General features: G+C 43.4%; 1 protein-coding gene across 1 annotated transcript in view; it reads right to left on the bottom strand.

Moving 5' to 3' along the window:
• Window positions 1–7,199: 7,199 nt before the first annotated feature.
• LOC105205861 (hemicentin-2) overlaps window positions 7,200–23,800 on the bottom strand; it is a 30,055-nt gene continuing 13,454 nt past the window's right edge. The window contains exons 2-7 of the mRNA XM_026131928.2: window positions 11,024–12,497; window positions 9,286–10,514; window positions 8,402–8,570; window positions 8,098–8,276; window positions 7,724–7,999; window positions 7,200–7,433 (exon numbers count right to left, since the gene is read on the bottom strand). Coding sequence (XP_025987713.2) covers window positions 7,279–7,433; window positions 7,724–7,999; window positions 8,098–8,276; window positions 8,402–8,570; window positions 9,286–10,514; window positions 11,024–12,497 — 3,482 coding nt within the window. The 3' untranslated portion in view covers window positions 7,200–7,278. The remainder of the gene's footprint in view (window positions 7,434–7,723; window positions 8,000–8,097; window positions 8,277–8,401; window positions 8,571–9,285; window positions 10,515–11,023; window positions 12,498–23,800) is intronic.

The following is a 23,800-nucleotide window of genomic DNA, read 5'->3' as shown; positions in this document are numbered from 1 at the left end:
TAAATGATTGCTGAACCAAATATTTTATGTTTGAAAACAAATTTCTTTTTTGAATAGTAAAAAGTTAAAAAATTCAACAAAACATAGAAAATTGCACAGCCAATAGGTAAACAATCATGTATCCAAAGAAAAATTTCTTCGAGTCAAAAAATATTTGTATGGATCAATGAAAATTTGTGTATTGTTACGAGATTAAAAAAAGTTTTTTTAATTTTGAAGAAATGTTTTAGTTGTTAGAACTAGACAAAACAGGCGCTCGCTACAAAGCTTCTAATATTATATAATTTCATACAAATTACAAATTGAATATTATATTGTTAATTTCTCAATATACGTAGTCAAAATACGTGATCTCCGCAATGACAGCCGTTTACGTAAGCGCAGAATGAAATTCAATCAATATATCGGAAAAGCGACAATAAACTTCGAAATTTTGAGTACCGATGCAATGCACTTTTTCAGATATATATACATATATATATACATACATACATACACACACACACACACACACACACATATATATATACATACCCACACACATATATATATATATATATATAGAGGATGATTAAAGGAATAGTTTGATTCTGCAATACATACGGTATATCTTTTTTTTTTAATAAAAAATTATATATTAAAATCAGAAGAATTAAATTGTCTCTTACATTTTTATCAGTACTTTCCTCGAATTAAATAATTATTTGTTCAAATTAAATAAATTTGTTTCAAAAAAATAGGCTAACGTTACACCTCAAAATCAAATAAAATCTTTTCCTCATAGGTATTTTCACTTCAACTTACAAAAACTAAGTTAAAGTTAAAGAAACAATTCCATCAAATTAAACGTAACTTTTCTCTGGATGTTCCTCTTGAAAATGTAATCCTTTCTAGGGAAAACGGAATAATTTCAAGCAGTTTCAAAATACGTGCTCTGATGGCTTGATACGAGGAAGTAAGATCGAAATGGGAAGCATAAAAAAAAAACGCGGTAGATCGTCGCTTCATCGTTTATTTTATATTGCAACATAAAATTTGTACAAATAATAATTCATTATAATATCATAACTATGATGGGTATTAATTAATATACGGATCTCTCTCTTTCTCTCTCGTGCAACGCGTGCACGTGACGCGATGTTACGCACGCTATTAATTAATATTGCGAGTGCAGCCGCGCGTAGGCACGTGGCACGCGGTACGTATCGGATCATCACGAAAGCCCGGGCAATCTTCGCGAAATCGATCCCGCCGGCAGAGAAGCCGACGGAGTCTCCTCGTGAAGATCCGATGTCGTCCTAACTGGCATCCGGCACTCGTAGGCATTCCGCTCCTTCATTCCCGTGTTTTCCCCGGATACACGCGCTTCTTTGCGCTTCCGGACACGCGAGCACGCGGACGACTTGCAAAAAAACAAACGAGATAAACCGACCTCGTCTCTCGTTTCACATCTCGGGAGCTGACGCTATTTAATAGTTTAGAGAAACGTACGTCCTCGTATATTTACAGCTACTTCGGCGAGCGACGTTATTCGAGGGAAACTCTACAACTTAGCTCTGCTCGTCTTCGTTACAATCATCTTCTTACAACGTAACATTTTCTTTTTTTTCTTTTTCTTATCGTTATTTTTTTTTTAACCATTACACACGCATGACCCGCACTTTAACACACATACACATCCTCACTCTATATCTCTCTTTCTCTCGCTATGTACTATATGTACAAAACCTCAGGGTAATTCTCGTTCTCCTCGCGCGTAAGGTAGCGAAAATCGATCGAACACGGTCTTGTTGGCGTTCCGGAAAATTTATTAACCCTACATACGCGTGTTTAACATACATGTACCCTCTACGATTTTTCGTTGTGCAAAAATATGTCGACTACTTTTTCTCCGTTCCTTTTTCTCCCGTTTGCCTGCCCGTCCTGCTATTCCGCACAGCCCGCCTCTCTCTCTCTCTCTCTCCTCGTATATCGCGGCTAAGAATTTACGTGGCATTCCAAACCAAAGGGGGAGGGGGCGAATGCACAGTCGAGTGGATGCATCCCTTGAGTAATTGTGCCGAAACGAATAGATTCCGTTTATCTCGAATGCACCGGCGTCTCGAGACGTGCGACACAGACGTGCGTAACGTCTAACGTTAACGCGCTTAACTTTCGTTTCTATGAAAGACATGGAAGTAGGAGATTTTCAGCGTGTTTTCTTCGTTTTTTTTTTTTATACATCGGTCATCGGTGAACTAGTAGAGTTAAAGAGCGCATTGATTAAAAAGTGTAGTACAGCGCGAGCAAGTGGAAGGAATGTATATATGTAAATCTAATAACAAACGCTAAATGCAAACTGAATCAGATAAATTGAGACGAAAAGAGATTACGGGAAAAAGATAGAGCGCTTATAATTAGTAAAATGTAGTAAATTAGTAAATTGCACAAACTAAACGATGCAAAAGACTGAATAAGGAAGAGAGAAAAAGAAAAAGAGGTCAAATATTTTTTTTACGTATAAAACGGAATATTTCGATATTGGATAGCGTATTAGCGTCAGTAAAGCGAATTCTCTCGCAGAAGATATGTCAGAGAGGAAAATCGGGACGAATAGTAAAGGGAAAATAAAAGATATCACTGTCGAGCGGGAAATAATGGCTTGACCGACCCCCACGCTTGATAAATACCGTATTTCGTATTTCATTAGCGAAGTAATCAGAAGAAGATTACGTCCAACAAGACTCGTTACGATCGCGTTGTATGTGCAACACGACATTGTTTTCGGTGGAATATACTTAAGGTATTTACGTGTTCTCTCTCTCTCCTAATTGCGCCTACGTCGTGGTACACGAGACTATAATGGCCAACACTGAGCCGACAGTTTGTTGTACGTCGATCCGCAATAGCGGACGCAATCGCAATCGCAACGGTTGAGACGCGACCGTCTCTCCAGCCGCGATATCTCCAAGAATTGCATTACGAGCAAATGAGATCACAAAACGATATGCGAACGAACGCGCGGCCAAGTCGCCGCGTTCACCGTCCCTCGCGGGGACTCACTTAGAAGATGCGACAAAACGGAGGTAGGATCGGATAAACGCGCGGAGAAACGCGGCCAGTAATCTGGCGAAAAAAACCCATACAGCACGGAATGTTGAAAGAACATTCCTGAGATATTGCAATGTTGAATGCTAAAGTGTGAATATTTTTTTAATATTGAATCTATATTGATTTCTCTACATTGATCGTTAATGTTGTTGCAACATTGAAACGACATTGATTAAATTATTATCGATATCTTTTTTTATCAAAAATAAAAAGTTTTGTAAGGACTGAATTTTATAAAATATGTATACAAGTAAATAAATAATATGATAGAATTGTAAAAATAATTTTTAATAAGAATATATAAATTTAATTTATTATTAAAAGCAAACCTAATTACAGAAAACAATTCTCAATTTTGTAGATTCAAAATTATTTTTTTACTGTTAAAAAATTGAATAAAATAAATGTGTAAAACTTCTAAATATATTGTTGGAAAAAGAACCTAAATTTTAAAAATACCTAATGTTAATTTTCTCCTTATTTAAACTTTGTCCTTTTGACCCTTTAAATTATATTTTTATCTACAGTACATTTCAGAAAGACAGGATTAATTTTAAACAATAAAAATCAATATATTTTAAATTTAGATTTTTCCCAATAAGTTATAAACTAATTTTACACATTTAATTTATTTAAAATTATTTTAAAAAATGTAAACTAAACTATAACATATATGAAATCTACATTGCTTACGTCGGATAAATGTAGAATCAATGTTGAATTGCAATGTCTGTAAAACATAGAACATTCAATGGACATTGAACGTTTCTGTGGTGTTTTTTCATCGTTGAATTTACATTTCATGATATTGCTGCAACATTCGCAATCTTGCAATAAGATGTTGATTCAACATTAGTGTGCTGTATGAGAAAGCGGCATGGCACTCGGACCGGATGACGCTCGTTTTGTCCGAGGGTGGAAACGCGCGACTGAGACGCGGACACATATTTTACAATCTATCATGCTACAGAATGTTCGTAAAGATCTACGGGACAAAAAGTGGAACATACACTGACACGTAATATAATGTCATAATCGATCATCTTAATACGGTCAGCAATATGTGTTGCACCCCATTCTGTTATATTTTCACGTCTGTCGCGCGAGCGAGGGGAAACGGAACTTTGCCAGTGCGTTCGATCGACGATACAAAAATAATAATAATAATAAAGAAAAAGAAATATACGTATACATATAAAAATGAAAGGAAGAAGGTAAAGGGGATAAAAATTCAACAAAAGGCGCCGCGTACGTAATGTCTACACGCCGCGTACAACTATAAAACGGACTGACGCGTAGAATACGTACGAACGTAAGTAAAAAAAAAAATGTTTGTGTGTGTGTTTGTGTGTACATTTAGTGTCTATCGTTAGTCCGAAGTGTCGCGGGCTGAAACAGCGAAATTCGTTGTCGTCGAGATTTCGTTTCGGCTCCTCGTCCAACTCGTGACTCGCGGTGCGGCGCGAATACAATAATTGTAGATCATCTCGCGGACTCTATCTTCTTACGTTTTGTGTTAAGTACCTCAGGGGAAACTCGTTTGATTATTTACAGCTGAAAATAAACGCTTAATGCGCCGTCGCCCTCCCGGACAAGGCGACACTCCGAAAAACAGATCTGAGGGATGTCCGGGAGACCGAGACATCCCTTAGACGCTCAGTTTACAGACTGCTCGGATTGTCCGGGTTGTTCCGTCACGAGGTAGATAACGTCGAAATGATCGTCTCGCCGATTTCAGCTCGATGGCCGATAGCGCGACGCGGCCCATCTCAATCAATAAAACTATTCCCCGCGAAAGAATACAATCTCTTACTTGTAAACGCTACGCTTAGTACTTACAAAACCGGGTGGCGTTAATCACCGCCCGGTGGATATATTTATATAATAACTCCGGATCGGCGCGGCATACAACAAACCGCGATGTTGCTTTGTCGCTTCGAAGAGACGGCGCGTCATCCTCACACACTCGTGTATATAAAAGTATAAAATGCATCGAACGCCGCGTCGAGTCTTTACCTTTCGACGTAGTCGGACAGCTTCTGCGCGAAAGTCATTGACTCGCAACATTTTCTGTCGACCTGTGCCCTCATTCTTGAAATATCTTCCCGATTTTATTTACGACGTCCTTTCTCGCGTGAGGGACCGGAAATTGATGTGTCCTGGTACTTTAACACCGTATTCGGAGAACGCTTCGTGGATACACGTCATACGAGGAGTGCACGCGTTTATAAACGCTTTTATAAATACGCTTGATGAAAGGAGGGTATCCACACAGTGACGCAGAGAGCGAATATAAATGCAATAAAATAACGAGCGTCATGATAATCGATAAAATTTAATAAAACAATGTTGTATGATAATGTCGCACGCGGAAATATTCTCTCACAGGCCGCGTCGAGATTGACTAATTAAACGAACAACGATTAACGCATTGAATCCGGAATGGCAGTTAATCGTCTGAATCAACAACATTGTAAAATATTGATAAAATTGCCGAATTCAAAGCGTTGGCAGTAAAATAATCAATCTCGAGCGGTTTAAAGCCAGGCGAGTCTAAACGCTGCGTTTTTCACTTGATAAAATTCGACTTTCCCGGGAAATATTCGAGACAGGGATCAACGTTCAACAACAAAAGTACATACGTATGTTTTAAACAATAAAAATTTCTTAGAGAATTTTAATCGTCTACAGTCAGATAGCGAAAGTCGATAAATAAAATGGAGAACGAGACGCATCGCGCAGAATGCCACCGGCCTCCCTCCTTGTCGATAGTTGGTAATTCCTCTGATGGTGACCGTATCCTTGACCGTCCTCCGGTACTCCTGGCTCAATCACCAGCACTCGCGCGAGTATATCACCGATATCACTGCCTGTAATCATTGCACTCGAGTACGGCCACTTTCACAATTGTTCCGACAGAATGATCACTCTGAGCGTCTGGACGTTATCGTTGTCGAGAAGTTTGTTGGACCCTTTGAACGATACCTCGTCCTCTTCGAGACTCTCGACGGTCGTGTGCTCGCATCCTTCCGCCTCGGCCCTCTCTTCCCCCGGCGGATCGTCCTCTCGTTCCGCGCCTCCTCTCACGTGCAGCGATTCGCGGGGCGTTTTGATTGCGTTGGCCGCCGAGTCCGAGTCGATCGACGCAGGACCAGCGTTGTCTTTTGTGCATCCTACCTGCGACTGGTCGCGTGTAATTGGACTCTGCGACGGATCGCCAGGTTTTGCGGAAGTGGAACCAGCGGCAGTGAGTTCAGGAGATAACCTTTGATTCCGCGCTCCGCGGACCGAATCCATCGAGTCCGCGCAACGGCTCGTCAACGGAGACTTTCTCGAGGCGTCGTTTCGAAGACGGCGCAGGGAAAGACCGGGCGAGTACGGCAAGTGCGGTAGCCTCTCCGTGGCTTTGAAAACGTCAAGTTGAGCTCGCGGGCTTCCGCTTGCTAGCATCTTGAAATCCGCAGAACGAGCTCTCGCGTCGACCTCGTCCGGGCAGGCTTGACCCTCCAAGGATGATGGCCGTTCCAGAAGACAACCACCCTCGAATACACGAGGATTCACATCAGCGTCCACCTTTAACGTTTCCCCTCGCGACACCCCCGCGGCCTCGTCGAGCATATTCGTCGGCGCGCCGTCGTTGTGATCCTCCGGCTGATCGGCGGCTTCGGGGACAGCCTCCAGGAGGCCCAAACGATCGATTCGTAAGGACGCGCCGCGCGCGGCTACGTCCTCCGCACCGGTGAGCACGCAAGGACGCGGACACGTGACGGGATCCGTCTCCGCGATTTCCAGCAATCCGGACTTGTCGATTCGCCGGACCATCACCGGCGCGCCGTCCAGATCGCCATACGACGACGTTAACGCGTGACGATTCCTCGCGTAATACTCCTCCGTCGCGGGCAACAACGACGACGGGCCACGTCCTAAAGCTACGTCGTATGTCGCGCGATGTGGAAAGTGGTGCGGCGGACGCGTCGGAAGACCCATTTGCGCGGTCGTCGTCGCGGCCGTCGCGATCGGCGGCACGGAAGGATTCTCAAGGACGATCTCCATATGGTGACGGTGGCGATGGCGGTGGTAGATGTGATGCGGACGATGCTGCGCCGCCACCGTATGGCAAACGGAGGGGGCCTGCTGCTATAGCCAGGTGGTACGCGTGTTTCCGGCTCGTGAGCCGGTAGGCAGGTCTCAAACGATTATTTCCCGGATGATCCTACGCCTGTTCGGCGTGGAGTAGCCGGACTCGAGGCTCTCGTCGTACGAGAGACTGGGCTGTTGCGGCGGCTTCGTGTCCTCGTCGTAATTCTCCTGGTACGGCAAACCCGACACGTCGTAAGGCGAATCTGTCGGAGATACGGCAGACGATTAATACGAGGGCGGAATTGCGAGATTGCGGAAGAAGAGGGCAATGAACGAACGGGGGAAGGAGGAGGACGAAACGAGGCCTCTCCGTGGGTGGAGGAGGCACCGCGAAACAATGTAGTGTAGCCGCGGAAGATCGATGTAACGTACGATATAATCTATAACGCTGCAACCCGGCACGCACACCGGCAATATAGGGACTGTCATTAGAAGCTAGGCGAACTGGACGAAGCTGAGAGTCACGTGAAACGATCGTAAGGCTAATACTGACCGACGTGTTTCTGAGACTTGACGACGGTGGCGAAAGGCTCCGTGCAGAACTGCTGCCTGCTCAGATTATGACTTTCCCTGTAATCCTCTCGCTGCGGAAGATAATGAGGGTGCGTGGGGTAATCGGACTCCGTGGTACCGTATCCAGCAAGGTCGTACGGCTGGTTAACACCGTTTGCCGCGGCGGATTTCATCTGCCATATCGAGTCCTGCGAATTGACGGAACCGCCGTTGTTGGAATTCGAGTAACTGTTGTCCATGTAGCCCATGTTCACGCCTGGAGAAAAATCGAACGGAAACATGTGTAATGCTTTTGCATACTTTAAGACGTTTTTACATAGTAATGCGGGAAAACTATTTTCAGCGACAATTTACCATTGATATTGTGATTAGGTTGATGATAGCCGTATCCAGATTGCGAATAAGCGGGCGTCTTTGAATCTTCCAAAGCCAAGGCGTGATCCAGGCTGTGCTCCAACGCTTTGTTCTCGGCATAATACGGTGGCGGTGGTTGAGTTTGTTGGCCGTTACCTGCCACAAGGCTCGGCCGGACGCTACGAAATAAAGGAAAGAATTCAATAAGCCCTGCTTTTCTTCAAAGCTTCTTTGCGAGAAGCAACGCATTGTTTAGTCTACGTGTAGTATTTCTCGTTAGCAAGCATTCATTTCGAATACTTACGCGTTCGAGTCCATTTCGTAATCTTTCGCCTTCGTCGCGTGTTTCCGTCGACATCGACAAAACAGTAGCAGTAAGGCCGCGAAGAGTAGAAAAACTGCTCCGCTCACTATCAGAGCGATTAAAGTCGGCGTTCCGAGAGAACCGGCTTGTGCGATGTAAGAGGGTCCAACTGGTGAAAAATAGAAAAAGAAATGTCCTGAATTGACGAAAATTCTCAACAAAAATACAATTTATAAAACAAGCCAACTGTTTCTGTATTTAACTAAAATTATACAAAATAAATATCGAAAGAAAAACACTGCTATTAAATTACTATTACTTTTTCAAAATATACGGCTTAATAATAATTGATCATTGTTAATAAACTAGGGAAAATATAAACGTTAAGTAGCACACGTCCATTAAACTGAAAAATATAACTGTTTTCCAAATTTATTATTGACGAGATATTTATAAACTGCAAAAAGAAATAATTTTCGACTAATGGATTTTTGTTGATCTTCATGAAAATTTTTATTAGTCAAAAATTCTTTTTTTTTTCACAATAAAAATCAATTCAACATAATTTAAATTATTATCAGACTTTTTCAAAATTCCATTATATTTTTTTCCATTATTAATAATTTGACCTAATTTATGAGTTAATATGATAAAGTTGTAACTCTATAAACAATTTACTCATATTATTATTTTAATTAATCAAAATTAAACAGCAAATCAAATAATCGAATTAATTATATATTGTAATAATTATATTCTAAAGCTTATTAATGATGCAATTTCTTGATTAAAAAACTAAATATTTTGAAATAAATAATTTTAAAATTTATACATATTTCTATTTTCTCTTTTCACTTTATCGTATAACTATAAAACAAACTTACTTTCGGCTTCCGCGTACTCGCCACATTTCTGTCGGTCAGCTTTGAGGCACAACCTAACTCTCAGTCGGGGTTCCGAATCGGCCGCTTCGGGATCGTCCAATATTCCCTCTCTTTGAGTAGGTGCACTTCCAAGAACTTCGAGGGTCCACTCATCGACAATTCGCCATGAACTATCCGAACCTCCGTCGTACTTCTCGATAGATGCCACCAATGCCAAGCACGTGGCACCCACGTTAATAGCGAGCGTGCTACTTTCCGGATCGAAACTGACCCTAAGCGGCGTGGGTATCTTGGCCACCGCCGTGGTGGCGGTCACTTCATCAGAATAGTCGGAATGGTTCTTGGTGTTGTAGACCTTCACCTTGAAAGTGTAGGTCTGATGTTGCTCCAGATTGCTCACGTTACACGGGTTCGATCGCCGACAATCGAGTTCGAGCCATTGACCGGCTGGTCCTCGAGGAGGCGCGCAGTCTGGCGCGACTATCTCGTCTCCACCGGCCACTCTTCTGTACGAAACAAAGTACTTTGTGATGGGTAGGCCACCGTCGAAACCCAACTGCCACAAAAGAGTGACGTATGTGGGCCCGATTTCCATGGCGGTGATGTTGGTTGGTCTCTCTGGTGCTCCCTTAGGCTGCAACCTGATGGTGGACATAACGCTACCTTGAGCGTTAGCGGCACGACAAGTATAATCACCGTAATCGGATTCGCGGATGTTGCTCATTCTCAGGACGGACGTGTACGCGTCGTAGTTGTCGCTCGTGGTGGTGATTTCGTAATGACCGTCACTGGAAGAGCCCTGAAGAGTCGCGGCGTTAGTACCAAAGCTCCATTGAAATTCGGGTTTTGGCCATGCTTGAACCTTGCAGGCCACCTCGGCGGTCTCTCGGAGATTGTAAGCCACTTTGCCGTGCTGATGGAGAACTATGGGCTCGTGCTCTACCTTGAGCATCATCGTGGACTCGACTTTCTTCACCTCATTCACGAAGACGCAGGTGTACTTGCCGCGATCGCCCGCCACGATTTCGTCGGTCTGCGGACGAGCGTGACCCAGAAAACTCAGCGTGGAATTTACGGTTATTACGCTACCATGGCCCTCCGACGCCGTCGTAATTACTTTGTAGAGCCTCTCGTCGGCCGTTAATTCTTGATCGTCCTTCAGCCAGCGCACGCTAGGCCGCGGTTTGCCCTGCGCTACGCAGGATACTTGAAACGACGACTCGCCGACTCTGCGATAAGCAAGAAGACGTTACATTATTAGGACGGAAGATATATCTTGTTTCAGCCGCTAATTCATTTGCCGAGCATAGTTCACGGAAGAACTATGTAGAAGAAAGCAAACGTAAAGTCCGCAGACTTTCTACAATTACGTCAACGACGTTTAATACAACTTGAAAATTAAAGGGCAAAGTAGATGAAGAAAATACGTTGCAGAATAAAATCATTTGTAAAAAGGAAATTGTGCTCGGGAAAACAAATTGTTATTTTTCTTTGAGTGAAACATTCAAAGTGCGTAGCAAATACATGTATTTAAAAAAAATACTTATTTAAAAAAAAAATCTTTCCAAAAACTTTTTAAAGCTATAAAAAAGCCAAAGAATACCTAAAAAGCAAACACAATAACTATTCGTCGCAGTTTGCAAACAATAAAAAAATTGTTTTAATATTAAATTGAATTTTTTCCTAGTTTGAAAAGCGAAATTAAATAAAAATTCTATACATGATTTCTCTCACTTACTTCCTCGTGACATGAGGCTTCGTGACATGAGGCTGCAGCTTGGTGAGAATTTTCGGCGGTTGGTGAACAGTGAGGTTTACGGACGCGGCGTCACCGATGCCGATTTCGTTTATCGCGTGGCACTTGTAGGTGCCCTCGCTACCGAGATGCACCGAGTCGATCTCGTACTTCGGACCGGATGGTGCCGGCATCAGGATCAAGCCACCGTCGCCCTCCTTCCACCATTTGTATTGCGGCTCGGGATAGCCGGCCGGACTGGCCATGCACGTTAGTATCACTCGCGAACCCTCGACGGCGACCGGCGAGTCCGGAGTCACTCTGGCCGGGCCGGGCTTGTGTCGCACTCGGATCGTCACGGTAGCGAAGGCCGAATGATTCCTGCGTTCACCGCCACTGGGATAAATAGTATTCACCGCGCGACACGTGTAGTTGCCGGCGTGTTCCGCGGTAACACGGGTCAGTCGTAGGATCGAACCTGGCTGTCTAAACTCCGGTCGACCATCTCGCAGCCATTCGATCACGGACGGGGTTGGATTAGCGGACACGTTGCAGTGGACGGTCACACTGTCCTCCACATCGGCCACTCTAACGGTGTCACCCTCGATGGACACTGTGGGGGGATAGAGCACGTCCAGAACGAGAGAGGCCTCGGTACGCCTGCCGAGCCCATTGTCCGCCTGGCAAGTATACCTGCCGACGTCCTGCAGCGTCACCTTGGGTATCACATGCTCGAAGTTCGTGGCGATGAAGCTTCCGTCCCGCCACCAGCGTACCATGCCGACTCTCGGCTTCGAATCTACGTGGCATTTGAGGGTCGCGGTGCCGTTCACCTCGACCTTGAGCGGGTTCTCTGGACCGACGGACACGCGTGGGAAGTAGTTGACGTCGAGCGTCACCGAAGCGTCCAGGGTTTCGCCTTCGCGCATCGCTCGGTTTCTCACGACGCATCGGAAGCTCGCCCGGTCATCCTCCCGCGTGGGTTCGACTATCAGAGTCCTGCCGGTGTGCAGGAGCGTAGAGCTATTGCCGCGATACCACCTTACTTCCGGCTCGGGACTGCCGCCGTAGGTGTTGCACTGAAGCTCCAGCCTCTGGCCCTCCGTGGCCGGTGCGGAGGTCGGTGATATCGTCGGCGGGCCCGGCGCCCTCAGCACCGTCAGGGTAATGTACTTTCTGTGAAGATCGATGCCGGTGCTACTGACCTTCACTCTGCACTCGTACTTGCCGTTGTCGCGTTCATAGGACACGTTCTTGATCTGTAGATCGTAACGGCCTTGCTGCAGGTCCATAAACACCTTGTAGTTCGGCGACAGCGAGCGGTTCTCGATCGCCGCGTTATCGAGATTGTTGTTCGTATGAGTTAGCCAGAAGCACGTAACGTTTTCCCGCGGCGGCGGAAATCGGCACTGCAACTGCACTGTCGAGCCCTCGTGCGTATCCATCTGCGTTTCGTCGAAACGCGCTCTGACAGGTGCTAGAACAAAAAGAATATATTCGTTAAAGTAAGGACTGAAACGGATACACCGACTACGAAACTCGAATTTCAAAGCCCCAAAGTTTTAGAAGAAAAAAAAAAAAAAAACCACGAATCATAGTACCCGTTTTTAACGCATTTTACATAGACAGTATACATTTTTTGCATGCTACCTATAGGCGGTGACAATATTAACGAACGATCGATCGGTCGTCACGGTAACCCGATAACCCGGTGACCCGATGAGGAAATCGACCGCGAGGGAGACACTCGATGTATAAGAATCGATCGGTCTCTCTATCGACGCGCTTTACAGCCTCGCCCGTACACACATTTTCCATTAAGACGGAATAAATTCCGCGAACGCGTACAGCAGCGTCGAACGCCGTGCTGCGTGGGACCGCGATAATGGCGATACAAATTACCTGTCGGGAGTCAACCTAGTTTTTGGGTTCACCGACTCCCCGTTGAGAGTTCGCCTTTTACGCAATTAACGCCACGAGCTGCGTGCCGTTTCGCCAAGCGTTGACAATACCGATTGCCGACGTACCGTGCGTACCGAGCATGATTAAAGCAAGTGAGGGAATAATACGCCGGCATTTAGCAACGCGAAAAGCGTCGGATATTCGTGCCGTGTCGCATTTACGAAATAATGAACAGGCGAAAACGGTTCGTCGCCAGCTACGGTTAGTCGCACTGCGAGCTGCGTGAATTCCTGTCTTTACGACGACGACGACGACGACTACGACTACGACGACGACGACGGCAGCGGCAGCGGTGGTAGTACCGTTAGAGAGTATCCGGAACGTTGGCACTCTGTGCGGAGAAATTGGTTTACCCTCGCCCGTGTTTTCACCGTAAACTACCCAATTAAAGCGCGAAGGATGACGATCATAAAGATTAATTTTGGCGAGAGAAACGCGAAAAAATTGAGAGAATTTTTATTACTCGAAAATAACTTTTATTAATTCGCCCATTACAAAGGCATGCGTTCAACTTTAATGCCCGCGTATGTCTGTAGAGAGATACCATTGTACCGTGTACTTCGACGAGCATTGAACGAGTTCAGTTCTATTTCTCTCTCTCTCTCTCTTCTCTTGCCCCCCCTCTCTCTCTCTCTCTCATATGCACACTCTGTTCTCTAAAATTTCGCTGGCTAAAATACATTTCATAAAAAATCTATTACGCACAAAGCTGTTGCACACGAATAACCAATATGGACTACAACTGTAATTTTGAAATGGAAGATAAAAAATGTCATAGTGCACAAAAGCAATAACTATGGGAAAAAAATTTTATATTTACATGTGAATTTCATATTACAAATAGTTGTTAAATGGTCTCCATTTTGAAACAACATTTGTTTTGTGCGCGTAATTGCAAATTGAAGCCTGATTGTGATATCTTTACAGAAGAAATAAAAATATATGTATCAGCATTCCAATGCTGTGTGTACGTTTTACGGCAAACGGTGAAAACAACACGTCATTCCCATCCACTTCTCCATCGCATCGTTACGTTTGTTCAGTGAATATAAATGGCAAAAATTACCGAATATGAATTTTTGGTGATATTTTATATAAATTAAAAATGAGGCGTACATAGAATTCGTACATAGAATTCATACACAGTTTTAATTAAAAAATGTAATCATAATCGAGAGTGAGAACAATGGCACGAAATAAAAGGGGTATTGTTTCAAAAATTTAAGTGATAATTCTATAATTATAATTATAATTATTTCCGTCCAAGATTCTTCGATAAATATTTAACTTACAATTAAACAAATAAAGATGAATAAAATTACGCGTTTTCTTCGGGCTCTCGATTTGTTCGCAATTCGCAAAAATATAGTCATTACAATCGACGAAAAAATTAATCGAGAGGAAATTGCATAATAGTTTCAAAATATTTTTCATATTCGTGTCAGTAATTTTTGTACGTTATACAGACGGTTTTATCATTATAAAAATCGATTTTCACACATGACACAGCATCATGGCGTTTCGTTATCGTAACGAAACATCGAATGTCGACACAAATCATTGCGAAAATCGAATACCACAGCGCGGTGACGTTGAAAACTAATAGTGCTGCACTGTCGTGACCACCAAATGTCGAGATATTTACGGGGTGGATTCCCCTGACGTTGGTCACCGTTAACCAAAATTAACTAAACATCCTTTCTAAATCATAATCGACGATTGTGTGACGCGAAAAAGAACGCGTGGGCAGCGAGGTGTGTGCAGGGGAAACGGCAAACGTTTATCTATTCGACTGCTCCTATAAAGGAGACCTCATGATATTCAACAATGAAGCTTATGACGTACGTTGCGGCGTACGTCTTGTCACGGTTTCGTATATTCAAATGGAAACCCTATAAGCCAGTTGGGTTCGTCCGTACATCTGCCTGTCGGACTCTCACTCTGCCCTGCCATCCACGAGCCTTAGAGCCATTCAAACCGGAATTTTCCAGTTCGCAAATAAGTATACTCAATATATCAATGCTAATAATTGCAAATAAAGTAGAAACTTGGCGTATTCAGAATTACAAAGCAAAAAGGATGGACAAGATCAAGAAATGAAAATTCCTCCAAATAACTTCAAAGTAAAAAGGCATGCGGGATAACGAGGAGGACAAGCTTATTTTATCAGTTTGTGTCGAGCAAAGAGGATCGAGTAACGGATGTTTAAATTCGCTTCCGCGAATCTTTTAGTTGGAATCTTTATATCAGAAATTCTTTGACGAGTTCGCCGTTCGGCGAAATAAATCTCTTGACCTCCTACGATTTCTAAGGTGCAAAGTGAAACCCACTTCGCGCGCGGCAATGCATTCGCGGAACACACGTTCGCATTATACCGTACTGTGCTCGGCCACATCGAGGAGGCACCGTCGAATGGTGGAAGCGGCCACGTTTCTCGCGGCGAACGTATCCTCTCGTCATTGGGTCGCGTAACGGTAAAACCGCCGGTCGACTCGACTCGTCAACGCTATTGAGGATCGTCCTCTTCCGCCGCGCGCCATTTTGCGTTTGGAAATGTTGGAGCACATCCTGCCTCCTCCTCCTCCTCCTCCTCTCTCTCTCTCTCTCTCTCGCCACGCTCGTATTTCGCGCTGCGACGTTTACCTTGCACCTTTTCGATTTATTCGTCTACGATCCATTTGATCCTCCGTTCATTCGTTCATTTACCTGTCCACCGATCCGTACCGTCTGTCATTCGGCGAATTCGCTCGTATGTCCATTCGCCGCGACGTGCATTGTGTCCTGTTATTTTGCCTCGATCTTCCTCGCATCGTTTCCACAAAACTTTTCTTCTCTCTCTCTCTCTCTCTCTCTCTCTCTCTCTCTCTCTCTCTCCCCTCGTCGACATTCCCTCTGATACGTAGGTATCCCGATTCGCGGTTTTTTTCGAAAACACCATTACATTACATTTTTTACGGGTGAATGAGTTTCAGCTGCACCTTGCAATTTTTAATCGCGTTCAAAGAACAGAAGCTTTAAAAAATTTTGTAGTAAACAAATGCTACCAAAGTGAATCGATATACAAAAAGATCCCCTCGAATCTCCATTTCGCGGTAAAAAAATATATATAAAAATAAGACTTAATTGGTGGCGAGCAATATCGAGCTATGACGTAAAAAGTAAAAAATTGTATTGAATTTTTTCGATCTTTACAAGAAATACTTAACAGAAATGGTGTTGTATTAAATATCATTAGCACTATTATGCTGAATGCTGCAGCTTGAAATAATGGCGGTCTACCTCCAAAATAGAACGTCGCGGTTTTGATTATTAACCAGTAATGGATTATTATTGGCGAAGCATTGATCGCTAGCGGTAACGTTAAACCCGTTTAACGGTATCGGCAGTTTTTCCTTGGCTTTTTAAAAGTTGTGAAGGCTGAGGAAGAAAAATGAAAGAAGTTGGATAGGATATGAAAGATCAAGAGAGAAAGTTCCGTAAAATTTAATCATCTTTCGGATTTAACGTTGTTCTTTGAAAAATCAATATGATCTATAATGTCGAGGTAAAAACGCTTCGAACTGATATAAATGTCTAATGGCTGGTGTTTGCGAAAAAATGAAACTTTTTCGCTCGGCGGTCCAGATGGCAAAACTGGTTTTTCGTTTCTTTCCATATTGATGCTTTGCCAAGCTTTCCAGGAAATTATGCCTTTATATATGATTTCTACCTCGCCTCTCTCTCTCTCTTGCAAACGTTGCGTCGATATGTCGCAAGTGTCGCTACGATTTGTCGTCGTAAGACGCTTTCAGACCGACTTTAAACCGTTACGTTGTATGCTCCGCGAACGAGTGAGTTATGTTGCCTGACAAAATCAACTTTCCTCGCCAGGTTATTCCGCTCTGTTCTACATTTCCTTCAAAGAGACTCTTACTTTTGCTTAAATCCATTTCTAACCAAGTTTCGTCGAAAGTACTCGCTCTCGGGGTCTTTGCGTGCGCTACGCGTTGCGTGCACCGATTTCCTCGCGACAAGATACGGCCGTTTAAAAATGGCGCATTAATCTTTTTTACCGTACCAGGATCGATCTAAGAAGTAGAGCAAAAACTCACAAAGAGTGGCGGCGCACTTGCCATTCGTCACTTCTCGCAGTCGCGGTTATCGGCCTTTTTAATCATTTCCCGTTTCCCGTACAGCAGAACGTCTTGTGCTATCGATATTAAATGCCTGCTCGCAATCGGAAATTTTTCGCAATCGGAAACTGGTATCGTTGCGAGGGAAAACTTGGTGAATTCTTTATTCTTATGAAAACCGCATCGTTGCTTTCGGTCGTTTTCAATTCTCTAAATCACAATTGATGTCTGCGGTTGAAACTGGATAGGTCCAAAGTACCCCGTATATTCGCCAAGGTTTCTGCTTATACCGCGATTATGCGTGACGCGAGAAACGGGGTGGATAGAACCCCGGCGCCAACCCCTATAATATATCTTATTGTGCGCTTCTTTCGCCTACCCGCCAATCCCGTCCCCTCTTCATCATTCCGGTCTTCCCAGAATCGTCTTTCTCGTTATCATCCCTTTGTAACTTTACTCCGCGGCTTTCCGCCTTTTTGTCAATTGGCGGATCTAAATTAACGTTTTTCCCCTATTCCCAAAGGGAAGTCTACTTCGCTAAAACTTTCTCCTATAACGAATGTTTAACCGCGAGATACGGTCGCATGTTGCGCGCTTGTTGTCGAATCGAATAACGACGCGTTCGCCTTGCTCTCCTCTTGAAGGCAAAACGAACTACGTTATACGTTAGATACCTGTGTGCATAGTTCATCCAATTTCTACGCGAGTATCATCTGCTATTTACCTGTACAGCAATATTATCAACGTACGCGTACTTCGCTCTTGTGTAGTTGTGCAAACATAAAAGAATTATCTCGATATTTTGCCGTGCGTCGAATATCGTAATACTGCTGACGGAAATATTCTGATATCGCTCTGTCCAGCATCGATATAATAAAGGATAATACCAAATAGCAGTCGTGCGTTCTCTTTCATCGTGCTTCGCCGTCCAGATGGTATAAAGGATACGTTTAAATTTTATCAATTTGGCCGCGGTAACGGCGACGTTATAACGAGTCATTCTATTAGTTCAGTTGTTACAGCAGCAACAGCAGCGGCGGCAGCAGCAGCAGCAGCACTTGTTATGCGTCATATCGCACGACCGCGGCGCAGATTCTGCGCGACACAGAATTCGTCGAGTATTGCAAACAATTTGCGCGGCGCGTGACGCTCGGCGGCGGAAACAACAAACTTTCGACAAATTAATGGCCCGATAGACGCAAAGCTATATCCATGGTAATCGATATTTATGGCTGCGTGCACCGGCACAAATGAACAAAGCCGGCCGCGTATATCACCTGAGGGCTGGGAGTAATTAAGACAGCGCGTAATGCATAACGGATAATTCGCGCGACATTTAGACGGGGGCGACGAACGGCTTCGTCGTTTCACGCCTCGGGATGAACGCGTCCCTCTGCGTCCGGAAACTTTACGCGCGCGCGTGTATTGGTCGCACACACCGCGTGATCCACAATTACCGTACGGTTCCCGAACTACAGACACTGTTACGTGCCGCAACACGTTTCTATTCTTAAACCCTTTACGCCTTTCTTTTTGCTTAAACTAGCACTAGCACCCTAATAAAACTTGATCCCGCTATATGTTTAAACTTTAATGACTCATTTACTTCTTTTTTTATCTAAGTCTCTTTTCTAAATCTCCACAATCGATTGTTAGCTCTACGCTGAGAGAAAAAATATGTTACATCAAAAAAATTATTTACTCGCAATCAAATAAAAAATTTTTGAATTGAAATATTTATGTAAATAAAATGAAGAAATAATGTTTATTCAAGTAATTTCTTCTTGCAATTCTAGAAAATTAGACTAGTTTTATATTCAAGATAATCAGATTTTTAAATATGAGAAAATAATTTAATTAAGTTTAATAATATTATTGGTTTATCTGTCAAATCATTATTTAAATGTAAAAAATATAAAAACAGAATTATATACTTAAGACTGGTATGTCTATTTATTTAAAAATATTTTTACTCAAACAGAACAAACAAATACTTGTATCAAAAAATATATTTTTTCATTTAAAAAAATGTTCTCTCAGTGTATGCAAACAAATCTTTGTATCACGTACCGAATCTAACATTTTTTTCTTTCATGTTAAAAAAATTTCATTTATTATAATTGGTATTTTCGGTATCAGAATGCGCCGGGTTATTGATTATTGTTTAACGAAAATTCTACCTCTCTCATTGGAGCAAAAATTCCGCTTGATTTGAGAAATAGTCAGTTCTCCGTCTCTGTAGAGCAAACTTTCACCTCGCACCACTACTCTAAATAAAGTATCAGTAAGAGGACAGTTGTCTACTTTCTTTTCACTAAAATATTATATCGCGTCGTGCACGTGGCGACACGAGAAATCGAAAAAGAAGAGAGAAAAACGTAGGTTGTACTATTTCCAGTATACTTACGACATCTTTTTAATTGACCGCTCGTTGCCCAAGTCATTATCACGAAATGTTATCCTAGAGGTTATCTACTATTAAAAAGGCAAATACTCTCTCTCTCTTTCTTCCATGGGTCTGAGACACCCCGTATAGTGTGGCATAACGAGGTTACGCGCAATATGGACTTGCGTAAATACAGCTTAGTCATGCAGGTAACACACAACAATCGTACCGATCTCTCGTAGGTGTTCGATCGTGTACATACACGGCGCGCACACCTTTACCCTCCGGTGTGCCAATTGCGAAACTGTTAATGCTGCATAATGCAAGATGTGGCGACATACAATGTGTCGTGTACGTAATAGATTTTTTCGGAAGCACCCAGTCCAGCCCCGTCCTCCGTAAGGAAATTGCTCCCGTCTCTCGGGAGAGAATGATAATGGGACACAAAAGAATTATGATACAGATAAAAATGTTAAATTTACGATAGTTAGGGAATTAACGAAAAAATGCGATGGAGGAATGCTCGGATTGCATTACTGTTCAATTTGCGCAGCACGTTCGCATCTGCATTCATATATTCAGAATTAATTCCTTTTTCAAGTGGCTGAAAATTTGCCAAAAAACGGAGCGGTGCTATTTCCGAGCTCGAAACGTTAAATTTCGAAATTAATCTCGGAAGGAACATGCAGCATATTAGTTTGAAATCAGGCCGCACAAAGTTCAAATGACTCGATATAGTAGTCTGCGTGTAACATGAACATCTCCCTAGTTTCGGCGTCACGAGGTAGAGTATGAATTTCCAAGACGCGTTGCTCTATTTTAAAGCAACACAGCTCGATATTCCGGGCGACACTTTGTGCAATATTAAGAGGACACAGGATTAGCCAATTGGCGTAAGTAAAAGCGGTCGTGAGCATCGATCGGCTATCGTGGCAGCCTCTGGGCAGAGCAATTTCGACGTGAAGGCAATTTCTGCGACGTGTTACTCCGGCGGACTGCGAAAAAGTTGTAGAAATCATTATCTCGTGGCAGGCGATAAAGGAAGCGATCTACAAGAACGCGCAGATAGAACTTCGGATAACGGACGTTTACGTGACTTACAGCGATCTTACGAGCGTTATCCGCCAGCCAGCGTGGAAAAGGAAGAAGAGGAGTTTAATATCTTTCGTATTTAGCTTAAAGCACAATACGAGGCGGGCTTGCGCGTTATGCTTTTGTATTTTTCTCCTTGGTCGGGTCTGCGCGCTTTTGTGCTCCTCGTAAGAATGAAATTACATCACAAGTTATTTGCTTCGCATTTGCCTTTTTACTGCTTTTTATCATATCGATAATTCGAACTGCGAGTTTCTCAAATATCAAGACTTTTACCATTAGTTTTTCGCATTTTCGCATCATATTCGTCGCGTTAAATCACCTCTGTAAAAATTAGTCAGAAATTCTCGAGCGGCTTTAAACGCTTGAAATTTCGTTCTGGTCGAGCAAAACGTATTCTACTTGTTAACGGAAACTGCTCCACGTTCAAAATTTGCCTGTCCCGTGTAGGAAGTGAAATTCAACACGTTGTCGAAGGAATGCCACGTGGTGTCGTGTTTCGAACGCAATCCTACTGTGATTTACTGTCGCGCAGTTAAAACCGTGGCGAATGTTGAAACGTTTCCTGCGCCGGGAGTTGCCGCGCCAGATTGACTGTAGAAAATCACGAGAGAGTGATGGAAAAAAATTTTAATAATAACGACGCGACTCTCTCGTTTCGCAATTAGCGCGCAAAACTCGACGTACGTTTTCACCTGACTGTATATCGTTACGGATAATTTTATTCTAATTGTATATGTTTGCTATTTAATATATTAGTTGCATTTTCCAATCCGATAATTAAATAAACGTTAACGCGAATGAAACAAACACAATTTCCAAGATACTTAACACAGTGGCTGCGAAAAGTTTTCGGCCAACAGGTAATTTTATTGCATTGCTCAAAATAAAGAATCTTTACTCTCTAAATCTGAATCAGTGGATATTCAATGATTATCAGTGAATAATTCTCATCATCAGTCCCAAGTATGCCACTGGTAATCAATAATTATCCAAACTGAAGAATTAATCAATTTATTGTGTATTTATTAGTATTTATAAATGTGTTTATTAATACACTGATCAATAAAAACTTTTCAATGATTACCAGTTACTTTTCATTAATTTTTAAGTTAAAGTAATCACTGCAATTTATCAGTTCTAATTATGCCACAAATTAGATTGTCCACTGATTGAGATTTGGAGAGTACACGGAAACAATAATTTTATTGTATTTAAAAATTTAGCTAGATACAGATCAGAATAATTTGATATTGAACTATCAAAATAATTATGTAGGACGTTCAAGCGCGATGATACTGCCGCAAAAAGTTTTGATATTCTAACAACCAGCTTAAACGTCTAATATAAATCTTTTAATGTTCAACATAATTGTTTTCAGATCTGCAGTACTTAGGCAAAACTGCTCTTTTCATATATAAATGAAGAAATAATCTACTATTTAAGTATCTGATACAGTTTAATCCAATAGCTAAAATATCTTAAATTGATTATAACAAAAATCTTATTAGTTTTAATGTTAATATAAATTGGATCAATTAGCCAGAAATTTTGAACAGCCACAGTAGATCAATAAAATATCGACGATCGAAATTAAATTTCCCTTCCCCTGTGCGTTTCAATTCCATCCGAAGCGACATGGCGGTGAATTTAAACCGTCGAGTTTTAATACACTCGAACCCTTTCTAAATTTATCTTCTTGCAGCCCGGGAACTCGCGAAAACGGCGTCAGCCTCCCGAGCTCGCGACCCGCAGCCCTGCAGTTTGGTTGCAGTAAATCACGCGAAAAACAGACGGAGAGAGACGAAAACGTCTCTCAGCGCGTTGGTGGGAGACGCGCGCGGAAACCGCGACGCTCGAGGAAAACCGGCGCGACATGTTGCAACGTCGGTACGGTGCAACGGCGGTACGGCGTTGCGCCGGTTGCTTTCGGCGTGCTCCAATTAAATCTCGCAACGCGAGAGGAAAGAAAAGACGCGCTCGACTTCGGGCGGTGGTAGCGAAGACGCCGCGCCGCGCGATACTTCGGCGGTGCATTGCGCTAATAAGGAAGCGCGGCATGATGTACGCTCGGTGTACTGTTTTCCGGACAGATTTACGGTCCGGCGGACAAAAGATCGGGACGGGCGCGGAGGAGCGAGAAGAGAACCCCGCGAGGACAACAAGAAGAAGAGGAGTACTTCGCTGCTCGAAGTAAGCTCACTGCCGTACCGTTACTCGCGACGACGAGACAAAGGAGAGAATCGCGCTCCTCGCCAAATGTCGACGCGACTGTCAACGTCTCCTCTCTCTTTCTTTCTCTCTCGCTCTCTCCCGGTCGCTGCCACGTCGTGCAATCGACGTAATCTACATACGCGTCGCCGCTAAAGTGAGAAAAGATGTTTCGTCACTTTGCGACTTTACACCTGAGCTTACATTACGTGCGAGACGTGCGAGCAAAAAGATGCTCGCCGCCGCTGCAGCAGCAGCAGCAGCAGCAGCAGTCGAGGGAATGTTTTCCTCCGTCTTTTGAATTTATTTTCGCGTCACCTCGCCGTGGAAAAAAAAATGTATACAAATCAGCTGTACGAGCGCAGTTTTCGCGTGTCAGACGATGAAAGACATGCATTTCGCAGGGAACAAGTTAAAATGCATAAAATATCATTCGGATAAAAGTAAACAGCTTTTAACCGCCTGATATAAATACGACAGAGGGAGGAAAAAGAAAACAGAGAGAGAGAGAGAGAGAAACAACGTAGAATAATTACTTCGTGGATTTCATTTTACTTATACGAGAATTCCGTTAACGGAGAGCCGCGCCCGCGCGCTGAAAATTTCGAGCGCGCGTTCGCCGCGGCGAAGTTGCTTGAAATTCTCACAGTCATTTCTCGCACCGATGGAAACCACCGTTGTGCGGGGGGCCAAGGACCGCGATGAATTTTCCGCTAGGAATATTATTCTCGCCTGCAGGCGGAGGACCGCGCGCACGACGGTTATACGACGAGAAGCGCAAAACACAACGAACGCGATCGACAACGACGGCAATTCGGGGACTTTCGAAATACTTACAAATATCTGGAATAGCCATTGCCCGGCGTCGGACACACCATGGGGATGTGTTTGCACAAGCGACGAAAAGTATAATAAGAGCCAGGGAAAACAAATTAGCGTTATCGGCAGCGATCGAAATGACGAATTACACGGTTTAGAGGAGGGTGGGAGGATGGCGGTACAGGGGAAACCGACCTT

Source organism: Solenopsis invicta, chromosome 5 (assembly GCF_016802725.1).
Source record: "Solenopsis invicta isolate M01_SB chromosome 5, UNIL_Sinv_3.0, whole genome shotgun sequence".
Taxonomy (NCBI): Eukaryota; Metazoa; Arthropoda; class Insecta; order Hymenoptera; family Formicidae; genus Solenopsis; species Solenopsis invicta.
This window is presented reverse-complemented; position numbering and strand designations above follow the sequence as displayed.